Here is a 25,683-nt window from a genome sequence, read left to right as displayed (position 1 = left end):
GTAATAAGCATATCATAAGTAATAACACCACACAAACTAACAAATTGTGACATTAGTATGATAAGATTCTCTCATTCATTCTTTACCCAGATACAGCCTTATAATACTAAAGCTAATTCAAATGAACCTAAATTCAGAAAGCAACACAGACAAGCAGCAAAAGCTGAACACACACACACACACACACACACACACACACACACACACACACACACACACACACAAAACAGGTTGATTCACCCTACCACACATCATGAAGCTCAGTCAGTAATAAAAACAAGCTCTGGACAGAGGGTCCTTCACCAAAACTGAATTTCATATGATATGTATAAGAAAATAAATAAATAAAATGATATCACGAAACCATTCTATTCAGCAAAAAAACGTGTGCTTTGAATGTAATAAATTGCATGTGCTTCAGACCAGTGGGTGAATCACTGATGCAGCAGGTACTGTTGCCACCTCACAGCTCCAGGGTCCCTGGCTCAATCCTGAGCTCAAGTTACTATCAGTGTAGCGTTTGCACGTTCTGAGTGTGGGGGATTCCTCTGGGCTCTCTAGTTTCCTCCCACCTTCCAAAAATATGCCATCCATGTTGTATTCTCTCCTTGATAGGGTCCAGATCCAATGCTGTAAAGCAGTTACTGAAGATGAATGCATGCTTCATACCATAGAGAATTTGCTCATAAGCAATAAAATGTAAATGAGCTGGCATTCACACAAATGTCATATTAGTTATGTTAGAGTTGGAACTAAGTACATATTTTACCATTCCAAGAGTTTTTTTTATGTGTTTTATGACAAGTGTAGTAACTATACTTTCATGAGATTTATGTAGAGTATGCTTAAGGACATGAGAAAAAACAAAAAGAGATTATGCAAAAATTTAAAAGAACAAATATCATGTGTTTTTACATATTGAGTTTAGGTATTGCATAGAAATCAAATCTTAAGACTTGAAGAGCTTAAGAGTAGCCATTAGTATCATAAGAATAATAATAAAAAAGAAACTACTTTTTACAAACCGCTGACATTTTTTGACATTTCATAAATTTGGGTTTGAAGACATAATTAGCCATATGGCACAGTCATAAATGTATTCCTATGTATAACCAAATTAAAAAGAAATATTGTAATGTTTGAACATAACACTGAAAGGTTGAATGTGGGTCTGAGCAGAGTTGTCACTGGACTCTGTACAGTTATTTTTTTTTTTAAATTCCACTGCCTGTCTTTGACCAAATACTACACTTTGCTGGGCTCAATTCCTCACAGCTCACTTTCACAGCATACACATACTCAATGAAGCAAGAATATATGTGTGTGTCTGGGTGTTGATTTTGACCACTGTCTGGTGTTTTTGCATTCCACTTCACTGTGGTTATGAGAGTGGTTTGAGGTGGCACACCTCGCTGACCTGACATATGTATTCAGGGAAGCACTATATCTTATAGAACTGATGCTTATATTTTGCCTCAAACCACATAAAATTGAGGGCTTAATCTTCACTGGGTTCTCTAGCATGGTGTTGCCAATAACATGGTGGCAGTGCTGCTTTAAAAATGCCAAGCTTCTAAGGAGCACCTTCTCAGCTTTTACTGTATTTCATTTATACAGAAAAATACCTAATAAAACAAAAATAATAGAAAAGTGTCTTTTAAAGCATAACAGTGGGGCCCTCAGCAAAAGTATCTGAGAGACAAGAAGCAATTATTAATAATTGTGTGTATAAAAATGGTTTTTAAAAAGAAAAGTAGTATAAATTATAGAGTTGATGACATATTTATAAATGTCCATTTTACATTTTTGTGTTTGTGCATTTTCATTAAGTAAAACAATATTGTACAAAAGTCCATTCAGCAATACAATACAAATCAACATACAATTAAATTTTAGCTGCACTCAGCTAAACTAAGATGTCATAATTGTCAAAATGTCACAATTTACTTTAAAACTGCTCATAAGTCCTAAAATGTAAATTTTCTGTAAATGGCATTCACAGAAATGTATATGTCTATACTTTCATGAGTTTTATGTAGAGTATGCTTAAGGATATGAGGAAAAAACAAAAGGACATTTTACAAAAATTAACAAGAACAAATATCATGTTAAAGTCAATAAATCTTTAGCTGCACTCAGCTAAACTAAGATGTCATAAGACACAGATAAGTGACAAATTAAAGGAAAAACCTGATTACCTGATTACACCCTCCCATGTTTAATATGGATGTGGCATGTATTAAAATGCTGAGCAGGACCAGTTGACCTCAAGTGTGGAGCAAGATGGCAAGACAAAAATAGCATACAGTTGAGGTCGTAAGTTTGCATACGCCTTGTAGAATCTGCAAAATGGTAATAATATTTTTTAAATAAGAGGGATATCCGTGAATGTTTGCACCTTTTATAATAGCTGTGTATGAGTCCCTCAATTGTCCTCAGTGTGAAAAGATGGATCTCAACATCAGATACTGTATCCACTGTTGGAAAGGGGTGAAATATGCAGAAGATGTTGGAAAAGCAAGGAATGTGCAGGACCTGGAGGATTTTTCTGAAGAACAGTAGGTAGTTTAACTTCTCAGGACAAACAAGGGACTCATGAACAACTCTCACAAAACATAAAAACAGTCAATGATCATTCAGGTAACAGCACAGCGTATGTAAACTTTAGAACTGGTTAATTTGTGTAAATTCAATTATTATTGTGTCTTGTGTAAACATGTAAACATCTGTTATGTGAAATAGCTTATTCAGGGCAGTACTAAATAAAAAACAAAACAAAATGCAATTTTTATGATCTCTCTTATTTAAAAAAAAAAATCATTAACATTTTGCAGATTATGCAAGCTTATGACTTATGACCTCAACTGTAAGTCATAAAGGTTCATTATTGGTGCACAGAGTGTAAGATTTTATTCACAAACACTGATCACTTGGCTATATATTTACAGTATACTGTGTATCATTATGTTCTATCATATGACTTTTAAAAGCAATTACATCAGTATCAGATGAATTAAATCAACAATTACATGTTTATTTTAATGTGAAAATATCACATTTTGGTTTTAGTATTTCATATACAATTTTTAAATAAGAGAATTTGTTTTTGTTTTTTTTTTAAACAAAAAAATATTTATTAATATTCTATTGTAAAACTGATCCAAAAGTCTGTTTGTATGTAATGGCCATCCACCCATTGTGGTGACATGACATAAGTCTCAATTTCACCTCTCTACGTGAGGTTGTTGAAGTTGTTGGCTGGTAGCTCAGGTGGCAGTGCTACTCAATATTCTCTTAAGGATAGCTCTACTATGGTGCAAAATGAGAAGTGAAGACATTATTCTTGACGAACCCTAAAGCAACAGGCTCCTCAAAGGATGTTATTCATAACTAATTACCATCAGTCCATTGGTATCAGGCCAGAGAAAGATGGTAGTTTTTCACATGAGTTGAATAGGTTTGTCCTGGCATGGAAAAACCTATCCTGCAGCCTTTGCACAGTATATTCCCCTGTTGACAGTCCAAACTGTACTTATAGGACACACACCTCGATGTCAACATCTCTCACTTCAGGAAAGTGAGACGCCCCTTCCCGAACCCTGGCAGCCCACCTCTGTACGAATCGTGTGCCAAGCAACTTCTCCATTTATTTGTCCAATTATTATTTGAGCCATCGTGCTGTTTTGTTTGGCAGATATTGATAAAGGTCAACTTGTGTCAATACAGGGTTGCATTCAAAAGCAGTGTGAACTTTGTCAGATCATTTTAGCAGACATTGAATAGGTGCAAGCCCATGCCTTTGCCCACCTACTGTGTTACCTTGCCGTTTTCCATTTTTGTAACTATTGCTTGTTATCGCTGGAATTCCACATTGGAGATCCAATGTACAGAGCTTGGCACAAAGTGTTCATTCATGATGCCAAACACAATTACCGTTACCAGCAGAACCGTCCTACTTTCCTAAGAAACAGGATCTGGCTTATAAAGACTACACAGCAACAGTCATCTAAGCTGATTGATTCAACATGCCATGATTATAGGACCCATTATGCTTGAATACAGTTGCTAACATTATTTCTCAACTGTTGCTGACTTAGACAAATCTTAAAACCCCTTCCATAAAAATAACCACATGCTATTTCAGAATCAGGTTCATTTAAGTTTTGTTGGTATGGAGCAGACAAACATTAGAATTTGATATCTGATCTCTCTCATATACAGGACTTGTTCAGTCTTATTCCAGATGCTTTGTTCTGTGAAACAGAGAAGGTATGTAAGGATTGATTAATAAAAAGAAAAGGTCCTCACATATTGATTAGAGATAAGCAAAAAAAAAAAAAACCTCTCTCAGACTGTTGTATTACTTTACTGAACCCTCCTCTCAATGGAAACTTAAACCGCTTTTTAAGAATGAGGAAGGTTTTTCAGTTTGTTGCTAAATTTAGCTTGGCCCTGTTTAAGCGACAGGTTCCTGAGCCATTGTCAACAAAGATGAGCCGTAGGATTTGCCCAGGGCCCAGCGGGTGGCGAGTACCGGTGGTCTGCTGTTCTCTTATGCACCAGCTTTAAAGTAAACACTGCAATTCTGCGGTCGCCAACGCCATGGCAGCCAGCAAAAGGCCTTACTGTGCGGCAGCACACACAGCTTCGGTGTGCCGTGTCCCAGACTTCTCCTCAAGCCCCCCTCTCAACAACAGAGGACGAGGTCGAGAACCTGTAAAACCTATGATGCATGATCCCCCAAAATCTGGTTAATTACCTCACCTACAGCTTTTTCAAGTTTCAACTGGAAATTATTGTACATGTTCTAATATGATGTTGTGTTATTGCACTGAATTAATTAGTAGAGATGGGGAACTTCATTATGTAGTAAATATTTGTGTATTTTACGTATGGTTGGGTGGCAGGCTGCTGAACAAACCAGCCGTTTACTGGAAGAGTTTTCCCTGCAGACGATTAGATAAAATCAAGACATGTTTGTGCAAGTGGTTCAATTGCCGCAGAACTTTTTGACAGACCACATAGGATGTCACCTGCTTTTCTTTTCTGAAACAAGAGAAAAATGAATTCTTTTTTCCCCTAACATACTGTTAATGCTTGGTCTGAAGAACTCATTACAAGTTGTCAATAACTGCAGAGGTTACATGTGGAGTATTGTACCACAGTCAGAATTCAATCTCAATCTCAAATCTTAAAACCTCAAATTCAGTATAATTAGTATGTAATTATTAATATAGGTGATTATTGCTTACTCATCTTGAGAGAAAAAAAGACTTGATGTGTGACATTGCTGGTGCCTGTAATAAATGTTACACTTTTCCCCATGCAAGAAACAGACATAATGCTTGCTACTTGATTCAAATTCTTAATTTATGACAACTGGCTGCAGGGTTCTTGTTAGGAAATTGCACCACAAGTTTTGAATTCCAGTGCCCATTAAGAAACTTACTTGACTAACCATGTTTTATGTAGAACAACAGTATGCCCATATGAAGCTAATTGATAATGTGTGTGTCTAGTAAAGAGCAAAATAGTTAGAACATAGAAGTGAGATTCAAGAAGTAAAAAGGTGGTGGGAGGTTTGGGGAGGGTGGGCACAGCAGCCTTGTAGGTTTCCAAACTTCTTAGTGCTGCTAGCAAAAGGATTTACTGTAACTCTCAGACAAGCATTCACAGCTTGGGCTCTAAACGGTCTGTTGGCAAGGTGGCCATGTTGTCTCTGGCACAGAATCAAACCCACTGAACTGTGGTCCAAAAGTACCTACACAACACAAACCAGTGGGATGTTTGAATGATAAATTGCCGACGTTCAGTGGTAGAACAAAAAATATTGGCCTTGCTGGGGACATCAGTCTTAATAATTTCACAGCAAGATTGCATACTGGGTGGTTTGGTTGACCGAAGCTATGCTCTTTCTCAAGTGACATATCATTCACTTAAAGCTGGTTATAGAGATGAACCAATCCAGTGCAGGTGCTGTATCAGAGTTTGTCCAAGTGCTGAGAGGGTCAAGTGCCAGTGGTCAATGGGGTAACACAGAGGGTGTTAAATGACACATTTTATTCATTTACTTGTCTCAGTGAGCAGACCACAAAGTTTTTCTCCTACAAAAAAGGCTTTTCTTGGTAACAGAGTTCAATTACCTGTGGTTATACTTGGAGCTCTATGGATTCACAGAAGCCAAACTGCTCTTTGCATGTTACGATGCCAAGAGCAAATCTTTATGTCACTTATTTGTGTGTTTATAGAACAGAACAAGCTACAACTGGCCAAACAGCACAAGAATGGACATAATAAGATGTGATGGGAACAAACATATTTAACACTTGTTAGACATTATTCTTACTTAGAGATGACAAAAATGACATTCACCACTTAATAAATGTGTCTTCACCAGTAATAGTCACTTACCTTCAGTTTATTGTATCATTGATGGGTTATTTTCATGATATACTGCAACTAAACAGTTGAGATCCTCCACCAGTTAAGATACATTCATATTTATGGCAGTTAGCAAATGCTCTTACCCAGATGGACTTACAAAAGATATAGTTGACAATGGTATAAAAAAATATGAAAAAAAAAACAAAACAAAAAAAAAAAACCAGAGACACAAAAATACAGAAAAATACCGCTATTTTACTCAAATAATGACATAAGAATATTTTGTTAGATTTTTCTTACCTGGTTATATTATAACCAGTGGTGACAATAGTTTATATATATATATATATATATATATATATATATATATAGAGAGAGAGAGAGAGAGAGAGAGAGAGAGAGAGAGAGAGAGAGAGAGATAGATAGATATAGAATAGAGAAAGCTGTCACAGATGGCAGCCAGGAATTGGTAATGCAAAAGAAAAGAAGAAAGAAAGAAAGAAAGAAAGAGACACACTTTTCACATGAGATACTATTATCAAAGAACAAATGCTATTTATAAATGTTATTTGACACAAAAATTAAATCAAGTATTTCTACAGATAGAGCCCATTAATAATGATTAACAGGTTAATGTATATTAACACATTATATAAATAAGTAAATTACTGTGTTACTGAATTGTATGTTTTTCAAAAACCACCTTAACCATTAAATGGCTATGAGGTTTGCTTATGAGGTGGGCAGGAGACCTACCCACAGGCTGGGTTTCACTGAGGTTATGGTTAGGATCTCTTGGGATAGTGGTCAGCCAACACTGTTTGCTTTTTTCACCCAGTTCTGCACATCTATTGGGAAGGGAAGGTCTCTGTTCTCTCTGCTCAGTGAGTACACGTTTCTACCAGCTCTGGCTCTAAAATTCCACTTCTGTTTCAGTTCAGCGTATTTGTGACATGAGTACAGTTTGATGACCTGAACTGAAATGGTAGTGACCTGAATCATGGTTGCAATTAATTGTAATTGCAATAGAAATCATGAAATCCCATTTAACCAGAGATCAAATAAACACTTAAAAAAGTGAGTCTAAATGGAACAGGTTTGAGCTACTGTGCCCTCTTCTGTCCATTATTTAGTGTTCCCATATCCCCCTCTTTGGGAGCCTGTGAGCCAACCTCTTTCCACTGAAGGTGTGTGCCTGTGAGTTTCTCAGAGTGTGTGTGGTGTCAGTCTGGTATACGTTTTGGCAGGCACACACACACACACACACAGAGTCAAAGTGGAGTACAGAGCACTCTCTCTCATTTTCCGTGCTCATTCTGTTAGACTTGTTTGGTGGACCATTGGAGAGCATCAGAGACGCCCACAGCTTAGAGTGAGTGCCATAAATCCCATTCAGAAGTGTGAGCAGCCAGCAGGTTCTCCACCACGCATCTGGAGGCAAAAATACTTCAGCTGAGCTTGGCTTACTGATTGCTGGACGTTCTACATTTGGATATACCATTGTTCAGCCAAGAGCTAATGTGATCCAGACATGGTTTAGTTGGAACGAGGCTACATGTATGGGTACAGAAAAATGGCCATGAGCTGCAGAACACACTGAACTACTCTGCTGGAGTACATGTAAGTATGTTTTCCATGAAAAAGTTTCTCATGCTGCCTAACCTACTAAAATTCAAACCCTGAAAACCACTATTACATTGCTTCCATACTGTTTCCAGTATAGTAATTTATATAAGATAGATAAGTTTAGATATTAGATATTACACTAAATAGATTAGTTTACATAAATGTATTTCTTACTCTGATTATCTGTAAACTGAGAAAGGTTTAAAAAGGGCGTTTATTATGCCCTAGAATTTTACCATTGTATCATTAATAATTTTATCATCATTAATAAAATATATCCATAGTGATTGAAGCATTTACATTTATGTCAACTATAAAATCATATCACATCCTTACAATACAGTGCATAATAAATGAATCATTGTATCATAAAGAGGTCATATAAATACTTTTGAAGAAAGTGACCAGTACTGAACTGCTTTACTACAAACTGCATGTTGAAAATTATATATAAATGTTTCTGAACATAATCTTAAATCAATATCTGCATAAATAATACCTTTTTTTCTTTTTTCTTTTTTTTTTTTTTTTTTGCTTGAAACATATTTAGCTGTAGTCTGACTCTTTTCCAGATGAGGGTCTGCAGAGTTTTGTGGACGAGCATGATGCTAAGGCAGTGGAGTTTTGCTGTGCTCTTACTAAGCATCCCTCTACCTGTCCAAGGGCAACCTATACATGCTCTCAGCAACAGAATGTACGTGTTGACGCCATGTAAACACACTGTTGATTAAAAATTATCATGATTGTTGAGAGGACTGACCACACTTAACACAATATTTACACTTGAAGTTCTGATTCCAAGTGGAACATTCATTTGACATGAATTACTCAAACCAGGGGGTTCTCAACTCCAGAACCAACTGCTCTGCACAGTTTCAAACTTTTTCACTGCTCTACTGAGCTCTTAATCTGTTCCATGATGGAATGGTCTCGTCTGGTCTGGAACCTTTTCATGCAGCACTATAATGACGATCCTACAGGTGGTTGAATAGGACTGAAGAGTCTGTTCTTACATGGGAAAAGTGACAGAGTGTTGTTTGTAGGACTTAATATTACTGTATTTTATCTATCTAAACTTTTTTTTTTTTTTTTCAAAAAAACCTTAGAACCTTTATTGGTTCTTTGATTGTTTCTCTGCAGGAACCCTTAAGGATTTAACAGTGAGTTTCACTATGGGAATGTGAACCATTTTGAAGAAGATAGGAAAACATAACTGTCCAAAAAAAAGTCCAGAAAAATCTATCATATAATATAAAACCTTTTAATCAGTATGTATTAATAACAGTAAGTTGGCAGTTGGGAAATTTTGAGACTCAAGGCAGTGGTACCTCAGGACTAGAGCAGAGAACCCAATAACAGACTAAAAAAAGACTAACTAAAGACTGAGAATAACCTTATGCACCTCACTGATATACTGTAAGGAAAAAGATAGCTTGAGCAAATGTCCATAATAAGTGGATTTGTTTTTAATATTTTAGGAGACGCTCAGTGAGTCAAGCCCAACTTATGCATGACAGAGGGCGCTATCTGCAGGACAGGAAGAGACGGCTCTGGCTGCAGGAGCTTTTTGAACAGGTTCACACTGCCAATGTGTGGGATGCTCCGTCCAGCAGTGGAGCCAACCTCCAGCATGTAACCTGGGGTGCCCAAGCTCCCAAAACTGACAGCAGCACCAAAGACTTTCTTTTGGACTTTCAGTTAGAGAGCACAGGCACAATCAACATCCTGCCACAGGAGACCAACAAAGAGCAGTCAGCTGCCACTAAGAGAAAGAAGAGAGTATGCTTGGGGAAGTGGAGAGAGAGCAATAAACGAAGAGGATGGCCATGCTCAATACAAGCCCAAGTAGCATTAAGTGCTCACTAAGCAGGGCAACTGGCAGTAAGTGAGGAGAAGACTGTGAAACAAGAGGCAACGATGGCATCAAACACTCTGGACCATGGTCTCTAAAACTCTTTACCATAGATTAGTGTCTCTCATCAGCATAACACAGTATAAATTGTCCCATGCACTGTCTGACTCACAGTTACATACATTTACTATTTAGCCTTTAAGCAATGCTGTTATTTTTACTGGAAAGGTGAATCTGATTATATAGTAATAAATCCGTATTTTCATTCATTAATTCAACAGCTTTATCCTGGTCAGGGTCCTAGTGGATCTGGAGCTGATCCAGGCAATGCGAGGTGGGAAAAACTAATGGAACACTGGTCCATCACTGGGCACCATGCACACACATTCACATATAGGAGCAATTTATCCTAACCAATTTGTCTTTAGGCATGTTTTTTGGAGGTGGGAGGAAATAAAACCCAAACAGACACAGGGAAAACATGCAAAACCCTGGAGCTGAGAGGCAGCAACAATACCTGCTGTGCAACTGTGCCATCCAGTCCATATTTGATATAAAAATCCATATGTATTTTTCATGTACTACACTATCAACCATATTTCTTTTTATTTATTTGATTAGAACTGTATATTTATTCTGTAAAGGTATCACAATGCTGCTCTTTTCTACAAGTTTCAATCAATGCACTTTAGAAATCTGTGCTATCCTCCTGTATGTCAGTATTCTTTTGATACTTTTGATTTTTCTCCAATTCTGTTACAAAAACAGCTCCTGCTATGCTTTCCATTATCAGCATCATCAATAAAACACATGAGCATAATGTCATGAAGAGAAATGTGATGTTTCCGAATACAAAAGTGTCCATGGCAAGGGAAGTCCCAAAAATATCAGTGATTTCTTATCCATTAAATTTTCTTTAGTGTAGCTGCATAAAAATATGAATTTTCCACACAGCCTCCAACCACATATTAGTGTTAATGTGTAAATATAGTGGTAACAGTCATGCACTAAAATACATGTTAATGGAAGCAAATGATAATGTGTCCTTATGTCAACATCCTGAGTGCTTAAGAAGAAGTTGCAATAAAGAGCAGAGAGTGATAACCGTCTGTTACTGGAATGGCTATTGCTTCACCCAAATCAATTCATTCTAGCAGAAGAATCGATTATATGATGCAGGAGACAGAACTGATGATGCAAGAGACAGAATGAATCAATTGAATCTAACCCATAAACAAAAGCCCCAGAAAATATATTCTACATATTTATATTTTTCTATATATTTTCTATATATTAATATATTCTATATATTCTACATTTTTAAAAATGACATTTTCACCCTATGTTAGAACATTTGAAAGAAAACCAGCATACAGTATGTATCATTTTGATGGTAGGTGTTCATTAGGGATGCTCTGACCGATCGCCCGCCAATCGGTATCAGCCGATAATCACATTCTATGACTTGATCGGTAGTCTCGAAATTTGGCCGATCTCACGAACCGATCACAATTGATGACGTAAAACACGTGAGGACGTAAAACACAAGATGATGTTAAACTTTTGTGCTGCAGTCGTGTCATCACCAGTGTGGAATTATTATGAAATCTCAAGAAACAATGAAAAAATTCACCATTTGCCATGTTTTTTTTAAGGCCTATTAAAATGTTCATGGTAAAATTAATATTTCTTTTGCTTATTTATTTGATTCTCAATTAAAACAACAATCTACAACATTACTGTAAATAATATAACCGAGGCAACATCTGCGGTATTTCTTTATCTGAAAAAAAAAAAAAGGTTAACAGTGACGATCAACAGAAAGCTTAAATATCACTTATATAAAGCTTGAACGATCGAGATCAGTATCGGCCAATCATGATGACAAGAAATCGGTTATCGGTATCAGATGCAAAAATCCCTAGTGTTCATGGTGTATTTTTAATTTAACATGTATAAATTTGTACAATAAAAGTCAAATTATGCTTATAAATGTTCAAGCATTTAAGCATACACAAGGCTCTTGGGCCTGTACATGTAATATTGCCCTTGTGGCATAAATCTGTTTCTGCCCCTTTAAATATGCCTAGATCAATTTCGACTAACTGCCTGAACATCCTGATGGGCAGTCTCATCTCTTACAACTGAGATCTGAGATGATGACACCAGTTTCACAGCACAACAGCACATTTCATTTTATTTTAATGGTACTTTTTGAACTTTGTTCTTCAATTGGCAAGGATATTTGGTGAAACACAGGTTTCTTTTAAGCTGAACAACTATGGTAAGTAACTTGGATAAAGAATGTTAATGTTAATAGGCAATTAAAGGAATTTGTATGAGAATAAGTGGTACCATCATGGATTTGTAAAAAAAAAAAAAAAGAGAGAAGTTTTTAAAAAGCCAGTTAAATACTTAAGCTGTTAACTTGCAGGTTTTCAGTAATCACTATGGAGTGATTTTTGCCTGTACCTGTGGTATGATCCTGGGTGTGGGCTTCGGTGCTAACTTGCTAGTGTTCACCCTCTTTGCCAAACACAACACCCTACGCAAGAATCGACTGGATGTGCTGATCCTCAGCATGGCTTTGGCTGACTTCCTCACGCTGCTTCTCATCCCCTTCACTCTGCAATCAGCTATCAGTTTCTCCTGGCCTCTAAGCGACACATCTTGTAAGATTTACCAGTTCCTGCTGGCTTTCTCTCTGGCTGCCAGCACTTACTCACTATGTGCTGTCTCAGTGGCTCGAGCCATGATCATCACCAACCCTTATCAACCGCCCACTACAGACCTTGTTGTGCTGATGCTCATCCTGGCCTGGGCTCTGAGCTTCTTAATCAGCTTGCCATTGCGTACATTTGCCACTAAAGAGCGCCTCGGCCCAGGCCTCACCAACTTTACCTTCTGCCTGCCCACCACCCCAGAGCACCACTATCAAGTCATACTAAGTCAGTTTGTTTTGTATTACTTTATACCAATGCTGGTTATTGCTGTAAATTATGTGCGATTGGCTCGGTTTCTCCACAAGAGCCCAGTGATGTCTATGGCCAGTGCGCGGAACACACGGCGAGCCTCACTTATGGTGTTCCTGGCAGCTGGGACATTCTCTGTGTGCTGGCTGCCTGGTTATGTCCTCGAGCTGTGTGTGTATTTGGGTCTCTACAGACATGGCCAAGCTTGGGAGATGTTCTATTTTACCTGCACAGTGCTACAGTACCTGCACCCATGTGTCAATCCAGTGCTGTACGTGTTGCTGGCTAAGCGCTACCGGGGAATGCAGGGAGCCTGGCTCTTTCAATGCAATCGCAACAGGGTGCACCCCCAGGTTACTAGTGTGACTGAAAGCTTCTGAAGTTTTCTAACAGGTTCCGCTTTTGACCGAAACAAACATTGTGACTTTAATATATATATATATATCCTTGAAAACTGGATTGATAACTGTACATTTTCTGTACCTAGATAAAACTGCTACAATTGAAAACAACATTGGAATGTTACGGCCTTTTTTCAGTGCCCTACAACCTCTTTGCTCTTACACTCTCTTTCAGCTCTACTTCATGTTACAGGTCACACAGAACCTGAACCAAAACTGACCTGTACTTTTACTGGCTGATCACACACACACACACACACACACACACACACATGAATATAAAAGGAATGACATACTGTTTGTTATGGACTAAAATGTTTATAAAAGTGCTTTTCCTCCCTGAGATGCTGCCTCATTCACTAAGAAAAAAAGTCTTATTCAGCAAATGCAATTAAAGGTCTTGTCCAATTAAGAAGTAGTTCTTTCTCATATTTATCCAGTTAGACATGAAGAATGTGGCACTGAGTCTAAATTTCATCAAATACTCACCCAAATACTGTTTTATTTTAAAATCACAAGAGTTGCCATTTTAATGATAGAATTATTAACGTTAACAGCTTAAGTTTGAAAAGGGAAAATTCTGAATCAATAACAAAAAAGTATGGAAACACCATGGAGATTAATTTGACCAATCTGAAATGGTCAAATTGTAAATTAGGCACTGTCATCTGTCAGCACTGTGGACTGCTTAGTAACTTTACTAGCTTGGAATAATGTATATAGATACTGTGGCTACTGTATAATACTATATAATTTATATAGATACTGTGGCTGTGCTACTGTGGCTGTTTGATCCACATGCATAGTAGCTTATGGGTATGCTCTGGTGCTCATATTTACAATGATATTTTTATGGATTTTTATCCCCCACCCCAGTCAAGTTTTTTCTCTGTTAAGGGTTTTTTTTAAATTTTTTTTTTTTTTTGACTTTCTATTTTCATTGATTTATGTTGATACTAGCATTAATGTTCAGAAATTACAACTGTTCAAATAAACAGTGATAACAGAAATTGTATCATTTACCAAGCCTAATTATAAACTAATAATGTTCAGTGGAATGTTTGATACTATATAATTTCACTGATTCAGCTCATAGGCTTGGATGGGAAAAACAGGGGTGTGGGAAGTAGGGTGCCAAGAGGCTGCAGCTCCCCCCGGTGAAACACAGTGTCAATGACAGTTTACTATTTAATATTACTAGTTAATATTTAATAATATATCATTTGACAGGGTAGAGAATGTCTGAATAGTTGTGAATTATGGGAAACATATGGCATAGAAATATACTATTACAATGTGCTTTTTTCCATTTTGTGTTCCTTGCTAGATTTAATAACTTATTTCATCGTAAGAATACTATTAATTAATCTGTCACCCTTGGCATATTGATGGTCCCCACAGATGGTCTGAGGATAATGTGTTAATGTGTACTATGTTAATAAGTCATAAGTGAAAAAGTCCATTATGGACCATTACAAACTATTGGTGCGATGTGAAGGACCAAAAATCTGATCAGTGAAATCAGTAAAGAAGATAATACCAACCACATATTAAATGGACATCATGATGATTTGTTTCCCTGGACCCAAGATAGTTTACAGCCTATACTTTGTTGAGTCATTTTAGTGCCATAAACTACATTCAGTTATTACCGAATGTACTGCATAAGTGCAAATCTGCCTTATAACCACATTCACTTGTCATTTTATCAGGCGTTATTTGGACCTATACAATCATTAACTGCAGCCAGTCTGTTTCTATGCACAATTTTAGCCCGCCTTTACCTCCATCAATAGAAAGGAACTACAATGGACCATATTTTTTTTGGGTGATAGGCCATAAATCTGTGATCCTGATTTAGTAGCAGCATGGCAGTGTGTATGCGGTTGGAACAAGTGTATTAGCTGTGCTGACTTTTTAAAATATTGTGCTTAGACACCTAATGGTCACTCCCTTGTTTTTTCCACATTGAAGGACTAAGTGCTAATTTCCCCAAGTACTATTTTGTAATTTAATTGTCTTCTAGTGTTTATCAGTGTCCATTTCTGACCACAGACCCAGATGTATATATACCAATACACAACTACGCTAGGGTCAGTGATGTCAGCATCAGAGATCATAGATGATATGGCCAAAAGCATGTGGACAACTGACCATCACACACAGATGTGCTTTGTGAACATCCCATTCCAGATTTAGTCCCCTCTACTGGGAAGGCTTTCTACTACACTTTGGAGTGTGGCTGAGGGTTGGTGACCTCAAAAGTGTTCAGTGGGGTTAGGGTCAGGGCTCTGTGCAGGCTACATAAGTTCTTTCACTTCAACTTTTGGCAAATGGACTTCACTTTGTGCATCAGGACATTGTCATGCTGGAATGTTTGGGCCACTTAGATGCAGTAAAGGGTCATTCTTAATGCTACAGCACAAAAAGACAACCAGTCTGCTGCCAACTTTGAGGCAACAGCTTGGTGAAGACCCACATAAGGTTGTGTTGGTCAGTTGTCCACATACTATTTCCCATATTGCATATCTTCGACTGCAGGAACAGCTGAAGAAGGAGCACCAGAAGTAGAGAATAAAACCTACCAGCATAGAGGCCAATTCAGTCAACATCAGACAAATGATTTGTGTTTCCTAAGTTTCAGCATCTATTCCTCCATCTACTCTATTCCAGCCATCTTATTTTTCACATGTATTAACCTTTAATATGCAAGTGATCTCTTGTTCTGTTAAGTGTTTGGTTAATGGTGCTTTTATATTCAAATAAGATAAAAGACACAAACAAATTACTTATACACAAAATATTAAATATGTAGTAAATTTACAAGGATTTGATGGTTCTTTACCTTTGTCTAATAAACAGTTAGGTTGTGTGATGATGACCTTAGATTTGACAATTTCACATTCCAATTTTAGTTTGCTGCTTACAAAAACAAAGAAAGTAACTAATTTCTTACGAATTTTATTTGTAATTCAAAATAAAACAGCATTGTGCTTTACCCAGAGAAATGTGACTGTTTTCAGTCTGACAAATGCTTAACCAAAACATTAAAGGCTATTATACATAGCCATCATCTTTTCTTCTAGTCCAAGTGAAGCAACAATTACTTTTTTCCCCTAAATGCAAAAAGCCTGAATGCATGTACAAGCTTTTATGTATACTGTATAATGATTTATGATTAAACAACTCCTGTAATCCAACTTCCACTGGGTTATTACTCTTATTACTCTGTCCATGGTTTTAATAAAGGATGCAATCAAATATGGCTACAAATAAAAGCTGTTGAAGAAACATTAAATATATATATCAGTGAACATGATGTTCCCCACACCTTTTCGAAATACTTTTCTTTTTTGCATTATGGTTTAATAATAGTCAACTGTACTCTTCCCTGGGCTAACATTCACATGTTATATGTTAAGAGAAGTCCACCAATTTTTCAAAATTTGACCCTTCCTAATCTTGAGGCTGCTCAGTAGGTGTAGAATGAGAGCACTGGACTGTGCGCATGGCAAATGCAAATGGCTTTCAGACTGCCAGCACCAAAGAGCACAATTTCTATACAATGATTACAGAAATGCATTTAGCCCCTTAAGCAACTTGAACAACACATGAACATGTGTGTCAGTGAAATTTTGAGAAATTGGTGAGCACTAGCTTTAGTAATCATCGCCTCTGCTGACAACCTCCTTGCAGGTTGGCTTCAGGAGGATGGTGTGTTCAAACTGAGCTGTGTAACAGCCTTTAGTGTCACACAGAGGTGGGTATGGGTCAATTATGCCAAGGTCACACAGGTTCTTCAGTGCCATCAGGTATTTGGTTTCACCCAGACGGTCAAGCCAGCGACGGCAGAATGCCAACGTGCCAAAGTTCTCATTGACAACATTCAGCAGATGCTTGGCCCTTGGAAGCCTGTAAGGGTGAAGAAAATTATTATTATGGGTGAAGAACACATAAATGATTCATAAATTACTAAGCCCCGTGCACGTGTATACAGACATTTTTAAAACTGTATTTTCACCCCTCTGTTTTAAACTCCACCCACACGAACACCTTAACAGATCTGTTTACACAGAAAAGCAAAAGCGTTTTGAAACCACTCAGATGAGCATGCCAGCCAATTAGGTGACAATATTATTTCATTCTATCTGTAGCTATGAACAGATGTGTAGTCTTGAGGAACAACATGCAGTTTGAGTTGACCTGACCCACAAGTTATGTCAAATGCCTCAAGAATAAAGGATAAGAGCTGTGTGTAGATCAGTAAAAAATGAAAAATGCGGGGGGAAAAAACAACATGGTTAAAAGTTCATTCATTCATCTTCAATAACTGCTTTATTCTGGTCAGGGTCATGGGTGGCCAAAAGTTCTAAAAGGAAAAATGACAAAACAAGGATTCACAAGGTGTGTGACATGATGATAAAGTGGAACTGCTTCTTAATGCTACACTTGGGTCTTAGATGAAATCTCTGTTCTCAGTGTGGTTTATACTGCCAGAGTATGGATTCATTAGCAGCGTACAGCACGCATCATATTCTGGCATCTCCACATGAGGGTGCAGTAATTACACAATGATAAACAGTTCATAACGTGCAAAACTGCAACGGGTATGTACAGCTAAGCACTGCCATGTCAGCATCAAAAATGTGTTTTCCGGTCTCCACTTAAACACAGAAAACAGACTGGGGTTTTTTTTTTTTTGGACGTGACCAAAAACACTATTTTCGTGTGGACCAGAGCCAAAATACAGAGGAAAAACTACATTTTCAAAAAATTCTGTATAGGTGTTCACGGGGTCCAAGTTACCCAACAGTTTCAGCCACACAGTCTGACAGGCTGGCTGAAACACATTCTACCTGTGCCACTATATGGCAGGTTTCCAAATAATTATATTTAAAATATATTTATATAAAATAATTAAATGGATGGAAATTACATAGAAAACGAAACATTATTATTATTATTATTATTATTATTATTATTATATTGTTTACTGTAAATAAGTGTCACAGAAGTATTTAAGGTAGCAGTAGAAGAAGGGGCTATTGAAAAGATAGTTAGTATAACACCTTGTTATAATCACTTGGAACTGATGAATGAACTGACTGCGTATGTTTTTTTTTGTTTGTTTTTTTTTTAAACAGGCAGAAAGCATATTTAAGGACTTGACTGATTTCTATCAAATCCAAACCTCTACAGTGACTTGGCAAATAGGCTAAATACAGCTGAGAATTTAAAGAGTGCTTGTTTTCAACTATGCAGAGTTTCTAACTGCCAATTTGATCATTTGTAAATTTGTTGTTTTCTGGAACAGGGGCTTCCAATGTCCATGCCTCAGGTCAGTAGCAGGCCATGGACGTCTTTTCACTCTACTTCGTGGTACGTCTCATGCGGAAGAGATGACATTAGGCTTCCCAGTGGGGGAAAGGGAAATACTACTGTTTAACACAAGGAAGGGGAATTAGTGTGTGGGAAGCAAAACTACATAAATGACCCATGTGATGCTAACTAGCCGCTACTGTAGTGTTTACAGGGCGAGGCTTATGCATACTATAGAGCATTTGTTTGGACACAAATTAGTCAAGATAATTCCTCAATATTGTTTCACAGCTTTCATGGAAATTATAAACTATAAAACTGAAATGAGTATATCTACGAAACACATTTTATAATGCAGTCTAGATTATTCGTCTCCAATTATCAAAATATTCTAAAACAACAATATTGATTATAGCTATAAGATGCCATGGCCATCCATGACATGCTGAAATTCTATTTTTAAATTCAAATTTTGTTGAATGGAGCATTGTTACCTTGTTGCGTAGCAACACTCTAGTTGTGGAAGATATTACAGATATTAAAAACTAATATTTAAAACAACGTTTGGGGTTTCTTTGCATTCTTTGTTGAACTACTCAGTAGATGGAACACTTGAGGTTTTGTGTAATCAAGAATAACATCATGGCTGCATTGTTATTCGTGATAACACTCCTCCTTGTGTTGTATTTTTTTATTGGCAAGTAAGCTTTATGTTTTCTCATAATTTGGAACATTTTGAAGACTTGCCTGATTGGCACATGGCCAACTTCGAAGTTTTTCATGTAATGTGAACACTCCATGTCATCATGCACCATGCCTTTTCCAGTGCTTCCAAAAGTCTCGATGGCATACACCTCTCCCTCCTGTAAAACAGTGAAGCAGTGAGACTTAACACACAAAGTACACAACTGATTATTAAAAGTTCTCAAGATTTGACTGGGTTTTTCTGTGTAAAGTGCACCTTTGTTTCATGTCCTGTAGGCACATACTATATGTTTTGTGTCAAACTGAATAGTTACTTGAAGGAGGGTTAAGAACAGGTTTTAAGCACACCTCAGGCTAAGTCTACATTAATCTGGATGAATTTGAAAACCTTCAGACCACAATGAGATGGTGTTTTTGTCCAGCGAAACCGGAGCTTTTCGTAAACGCTCTCCCAAGTGGATAAATTTGAAAATGCAGTTTGTGCGTTGTAATGTGGACTGAGAAAATGGAGGGGTACAAAAACAATGATGTATTTTTAGTCATGTGATGCAATCACGTGACCCACTCAACTCATAGCAAACAAGATGGTGGACTATGTTGTAAGCAGTTGTACCTGCTATCCAGTTTGATAGCTTTGTTCAAAGATTTACTTTTATATAAACATGAAATGGTGCAGGACAAAGCTTCATATGTAAGCATTTTTTGACGTTTCAGTGTGGACAAGCAATTTTTGGAAAAGGTTTTAACAAGCTGCTTGTAGCTGTTAAACAAGTGTAACAGATAATAGGTTTAAACACACCCTAAAAAAAAAAAGAAAAAAAAAAAGGCTTAACGTTTTGTTTGCCACTCACCAATATCAGTACTCTATAGTATGATAACAGAATCTGGAACGATGCAAAAAGGTTAGGAATAGACTATTTACTGCATTTATGAAATGGAGATGGCTTCACTAACTCCCATGTACACCTGTGCTGAGAAAGACTCTACCTCCACCAACAAGATCACACTCATATTTAGCAAAAACACTACAATTTTGCTGAATTAATGAAATACTCACAGGCCTCAGTATGAAATAATTGTATAGTGAAACAAATCATTAAAGCAAAATTAAAGCTACAATGCATTAGATGTTTTTTTTTACATTTGAAAATAAATGTGATATGAGGAGAAAAAATATTTATAATCTAAGGTTCCTGAGCTGCTGCATGTCGCTATGACAGCCATGTAATTGTAATTCGCAGTCAGCACTTTGTCAGGAGTTACCAGGCCAGATTTTGCAGGCAGAGTCTGTGGGAAAGCCCTAACAATCAGCCTGCAGTCCGGTGAATCCTTCAACAAAGCCTTGCATTTTAACTAGCTAGCAAACATTAGTTGGCTATGTGCCATTTATGACACAGCAGAATGAGCACAGTATCACCATGGCACGGGAACTACTGCTTGAACAACTGAGACATCAGACCTATAAATATGCTGACAGTCTGTGGAAATTTATCACAATGTCAATATTACATTTATATTATAAAGTATATTTAATTGTAATTATTGTCTAGCCCCACTTGAGAGTGATACGCTAAAACCAGTGGGCAGGCCTCAGGCTAGCTAATATCACAAATAAATCAATAAATTAATAAAAAGTTACCCATTGATTATGAAGGCATGTATTAATTTTTCATATTCATGCACCGTTCTATCATGTGAGAATGATGGAACGAATTTGTGTACAGTACTTATAAACCTTATCCTTAAGACTATGAATTTTTTTGTGAAAAATCATTCAAATTATCCCATTGTAAGAAATGAATGAGATGACTGTGACACTAACCTCCATTTTGGTTGCTTCTCCACCCTTGACAATTGGCACCGTCTTTCCTGCATGTATTCTATACTGTCCAATTGAGTGGCCATTGAGATTCCGGATTGGCTTAACTATGGGCATTAAAAAAAACAATGCAACATTACTAACCTGTATTTGTGCCTAGTGTTATTGGCAGTTGCACTGTAGCACAGGAAAAAAAATACCTTGGTATGTTTTCCCATCTAAATCCACTTCATAAGACTCCATGACTTCCTGAATGGATTCTCCAATGTCACAAAGACGGACATCAATTCCTGCACACTGATGCACGCAGGCATCAATACAATTACAAATTAAAGTATACACATCAAATAGTGTAATATTTAATATGCGGAAGCAAACTATTTGTCCTAATACAAACTACTGCTAACTATGATCTATATGAAAACACTAATTATTTATATCTCCTTGTGAAGATTTACCTTAATTCCAGTATTTGTGGCTTCTTTAACAGCTTCCAGAAGTTTATCATACTTTGGGTTGAAAGTGACGGTAAAGGCACAGTCAATAATTCTACCTGCAAGGCAAAAGTCACAAACTAAACTTAATGAAAGAAAAGAAATAGAAGACAACAAGAAAAAGAACAAGCAGATAGACTATGCAGTTCTCTTATTCGTAACCTACAGACCATTAATGTGCGTTCCAAAGTCAATCTTGCAGACATCGTCATATTGCAGCACTGTGGTGTCGCCAGTGTTGGGCGTGTAGTGAGCAGCACAGTGATTCAGGGAGCAGCCGGTAGGAAAAGCAAGGCCAGCATTTAGCCCATTCTCTTTAATTAACTTCCTAGAGCAGTCCTCCAGCTTCTCACTATAATGGAAATTACCACAGGAATGGGTTTAATATCAAAATCAGGGCTGATGGATACTTTCACTAATTTTGAATGGTACTAAACAGTGGAAGTGCCCAAAACAAATGTTAAGCGTGCAAAAGAAAAAATCTAACTTACCAGATGTCGATCATGGTCAAGCCTGGTTTAATCCAGCTCATGACGTAGCGCCTGACCTGCCGATGCGCTTCTGCGGCCTGTCTGAAATCATTCCATATTTCCTCACTGGCTTGATTCAACACACGCTTCTCTTCATTGCCCATCCTCCATGCAGCATCACGCCTGATTGGAACACAGGACCAGGTTATCAAGAACTACTTATGATTTCCCAACATTAGACAATATAAGACAACTAGAATGAGTGAGGTTTGGTGTTGATCTTTACCCATCTTGTAAAAGCGGGTATTCACATTCTTGCCCCTTGGGGAAAACACCACTTGGATAAAGTTCACAGATGGGAATAGATGGAGGGTCTGTTTGAGCCTTGCCTAAAAAGGACAAAATATGTCAATAATGAATTGCTGGGTATTTACATTTTTAAATCAGAGCACTGTATACATATTTTTTTTTTATATAAATAACTTACCACATTTCTTCTTCTTCTTCTTCTTTTTCTTCTTTCCAGATGACTCATTTTCCTCACCATCTTTAACATCAAAACAAACAATAAAATCTCCACAATATGTTGCTTCCACAGGAAACAATGGATCAATAGTATGCAAGGCTGGGTAGAGTACTCAGGAAAAATCACAACAAAACTATTCATGGACCATGACATCACACAAAAAGAACAGACCATCCTCGCCATCCTCTTCCTTCTCTTGGTCATCCAAGGCCTGCTGCTCCAACTGCTTTAGCACTTTATTGATGACAGCATCCCCTTCACCATTTGCATTTTCTGTTAATTACAATCACACAGAAAAAACTCAAAAGTACTGTGACTCAAGTGCACTGCTTTTTAATAATAATTAAACATTATCTTTAACATTAACAATTAACATTATCTATTACACTTGAGATCCTTGAATTCTTTTCACCTATTAAACTGCATTGTAACTGCACTAGCAATGTCGTCAGCATGGCAAACAACCTTTTCATCGGAATAACGAAATAATTTAGTACAAATGTAAAAATTAGCTTTTTAATTAAATTCTTACAACACACTGAAGATTACACTGGATTTGCTCAAATTAAACAAAGTAAGACTAAATTACATAAACGGCTTATACATGCATTTTGTTTATGGAAAGAACATGCCTTTCCATATGTAACAAATGATAGGTAATTACTAGTAATCTGATATGTAATCCGATCCAGTTCATTGGTGTGTCGAAGCCTGACTTTGACTGACAACTCAGATCTTTTATGTGAACATGACACACATTGCCACCACCACACACCTGATGTTTCTCATCAACATAATCGATGTTGATGGATCCACTTGGTCAGTCTAAGAAAGGGATCATCAACAGCCAGTGTTGGGTAAGTTACTCAAAAAACAGTAATACACTACAGATGACTAATTACTACTTTAAAATTGTAATTTGATTACATTACTGATTACTGCATGCAAAAAGTAATCAGATTGCTAATTACTTTACATTCACGTTACTTTCAAAATATATCAAACCTGCAAAAACACACTACAAAAATGAAGTTCAGTTCTTTCAGTAATTTTAGCACGCATCAATGCATCACATGATCAGAAAAAGTTGGATTTATCATAAATCATGCCTCAGGTGTTGTCACTGTTTGTAGGACTACCAGACCGAGAAAATATATAAAAAAAAACTTTTCTAACTAGGGTAGTTTGGTGTCACTAGCCAAGAGGAGGCACAGCTAACCTATCATTGTGTGGATTTAGCTGCTACAGTACCATTCAAAGTACGTTATCTGTCCTTATGCTCTGCTCATATCATGTTCACGTAAGCTGGAACTCAAACATTTACACACCTTGTTTTCCTGCTCAGCATCAGAGGATGTTACTGTTTCAGTTTCAAGCCATTAAGCCATTTACTGGCTTTATATATATATATATTTTTAAATCAGCATTTATCCAATTTTCCTCACACTGACTGTGAGCTAGCGTTTGGCAGAATCGAGATCTGTCAGCCAATAAGACACGAGTATTTTCACGTATTTTCCTGTAAAACCTGTCTGATTGGTCTTGTCTCCATTCACTGAAGATATAAAATTACAACACCGCCGTCTTCTTTTACTGATGTTCAGTTACATAGTGACAAACTGCTCCAAGTGGGGAATTATTCCGGGCTAAAGAAAAAATCTTCGAGGCAAACTGTGATTTATTTTAAAGATGAATTTTACTTAATAATGTTTTCTTAACAATAAATTTTGTAACGCAAGTAATGTAATTTTATTGACATCAGTAACAGTAAAAGTCATTCGAGTACAGTATGTAATCAGTAAATACAGTAAGTAATGAGGACCCAGCAAAGTAAGCCAAATATTTTAAAAATGTACTGTACAAAAATAAAACTGTACTATAGCTGACAAACATCTGAAAAAATAAAAATTGACCGTATTTCAGAGATTCTACTTTTGTAAAGATGAACCAGTGAGACTTCTGTGGCAAATCCTGTGTTGTTGATTTTGTGCTTATGTAAATTATTTAAGCTGAAAGAAGCTCACTGAACCAGAGACTAGTAGCTACAGGGATAGAGACATTCGGCCAGAAAGTACAGTTTTCACAGATTGTTCATTTTCTTTACCCTCTCTGGTCTGATTAGTGAACTGTCAACATGGCTTGTTTAAAAAAAAAAAAAGTTGACGTCCATTGCCCTAAAGATGTAACATGAACTTCCAACCACTTCAAACTTGTATCTTATTTATAGCTATGAACTAATCACTAATATTTAAGTATTAAAAGGTAACTGTTGTTGCTATTCAGTCATGTCAGCTGGCTTTATCAAACCAGGAGTTTTAAGTAACTAGTCCTTCACAAACTTCAGGTGAAAAGCCCTGATCGATAAAGCCAGCTGTGACTTTAACTAGCTTGGAGCAGTACATAAACTCTACAGTAAGAGGGACTAGATGAAGACTGTATGTTACAGCACTGCTGAGTGTGTGCCTCTCTGACAGTTTTGTGTTGTGGACTATTTTCTATGGTATAATGTTTAGCTTGCTAGTTAGTGTTGGACACAGTCAGAGAGAGAGAGACAGAAACAGAGAGACAGACAGAGAACTCGTCCCAGTGAGTGAGTGCTGCCTGTGTCAGTTTATACCGGTAGTACTGTAGGCTAGCATCTTTTAACTAGCATTAGCTGCTTAGCTAGCATATTTAACCATTTTAACCGTCAGCTGCTTTGTATAGCTACAGAAACTAGTTAAGACGACACTCAGCACCAGACAAACGGTATTTCTAGTTAAGTTCCATTAACTTATAGTGATTCTCAATTAGCTCGGAACTGTGAGTCCTCGTGGAAAAGTTAGCCGTGGAGCTGGAAATAGCACGCAAGCTGGACGGCACTTAGAAAGGCTAGGTAATTAGCGAGCACGAGCATGAACACGCCTTGTTATATAATCACTGTTGTTTCTTTACCTATGATCGCCGCTTTAGACTTCTTTTTCTTCTTCTTTTTCTTCTTTGACGCGTCCTCGGCGTGGTTTATTTCGTGTTTCGGCTCGTGTGCGTCTCCGTTTTGAAGGATCTCCACTTGCTCCGCCAGCTCTTGGTCCGCCATGTTTGCACAGGGGAGAGCCACAGCGCAGACACGTGGGAG

The 25,683-nt window shown here is 37.2% G+C and overlaps 3 protein-coding genes across 3 annotated transcripts; 2 read left to right on the top strand and 1 right to left on the bottom strand.

Annotated features, from left to right (window-relative positions):
* Positions 1 to 8,405: 8,405 nt before the first annotated feature.
* Positions 8,406 to 9,952, top strand: pthlhb (parathyroid hormone-like hormone b). Its single transcript, XM_053642292.1, has 2 exons — positions 8,406 to 8,704; positions 9,489 to 9,952. Exons 1-2 carry the CDS (start codon positions 8,583 to 8,585, stop codon positions 9,874 to 9,876), a joined length of 510 nt encoding a protein of 169 aa, XP_053498267.1. The 5' UTR covers positions 8,406 to 8,582; the 3' UTR covers positions 9,877 to 9,952.
* On the top strand, positions 9,928 to 13,310 carry LOC128618434 (galanin receptor 2a). The gene is made up of 2 exons (XM_053642024.1): positions 9,928 to 9,952; positions 12,283 to 13,310. The coding sequence occupies exons 1-2, from the start codon at positions 9,928 to 9,930 to the stop codon at positions 13,212 to 13,214; spliced, it is 957 nt and encodes a 318-aa protein (XP_053497999.1). The 3' UTR covers positions 13,215 to 13,310.
* A 2,870-nt stretch (positions 13,311 to 16,180) lies between these two features.
* On the bottom strand, positions 16,181 to 25,683 carry metap2b (methionyl aminopeptidase 2b). Its single transcript, XM_053642038.1, has 11 exons — positions 25,503 to 25,683; positions 22,740 to 22,841; positions 22,530 to 22,589; positions 22,329 to 22,431; positions 22,064 to 22,225; positions 21,743 to 21,924; positions 21,537 to 21,631; positions 21,279 to 21,375; positions 21,082 to 21,185; positions 19,302 to 19,417; positions 16,181 to 17,147 (listed from the first exon to the last, which is right to left on the bottom strand). Exons 1-11 carry the CDS (start codon positions 25,642 to 25,644, stop codon positions 16,895 to 16,897), a joined length of 1,416 nt encoding a protein of 471 aa, XP_053498013.1. The 5' UTR covers positions 25,645 to 25,683; the 3' UTR covers positions 16,181 to 16,894.

This window comes from Ictalurus furcatus, chromosome 14 (genome assembly GCF_023375685.1).
Source record: "Ictalurus furcatus strain D&B chromosome 14, Billie_1.0, whole genome shotgun sequence".
Taxonomy (NCBI): Eukaryota; Metazoa; Chordata; class Actinopteri; order Siluriformes; family Ictaluridae; genus Ictalurus; species Ictalurus furcatus.
The sequence above is the reverse complement of the archived record's forward strand: the minus strand, read 5'-3'. Positions and strand labels throughout refer to the sequence as shown.

Excerpts from the sequence above, each read along its gene's own strand:
- LOC128618434 (XM_053642024.1), top strand. The coding sequence starts at position 9,928 with ATGGCATCAAACACTCTGGACCATG. Across the intron at positions 9,953-12,282 it reads ATCAAACACTCTGGACCATG|CTGTTAACTTGCAGGTTTTC; the intron begins GTCTCTAAAACT and ends TAAATACTTAAG.
- metap2b (XM_053642038.1), bottom strand. The coding sequence starts at position 25,644 with ATGGCGGACCAAGAGCTGGCGGAGCAAGTGGAGATCCTTCAAAACGGA. Across the intron at positions 22,842-25,502 it reads GTCTAAAGCGGCGATCATAG|AAAATGCAAATGGTGAAGGG; the intron begins GTAAAGAAACAA and ends TGTAATTAACAG. Across the intron at positions 22,590-22,739 it reads GGAAGAGGATGGCGAGGATG|ATGGTGAGGAAAATGAGTCA; the intron begins GTCTGTTCTTTT and ends TTGATGTTAAAG.
- pthlhb (XM_053642292.1), top strand. The coding sequence starts at position 8,583 with ATGAGGGTCTGCAGAGTTTTGTGGACGAGCATGATGCTAAGGCAGTGG. Across the intron at positions 8,705-9,488 it reads CATGCTCTCAGCAACAGAAT|GAGACGCTCAGTGAGTCAAG; the intron begins GTACGTGTTGAC and ends TTAATATTTTAG.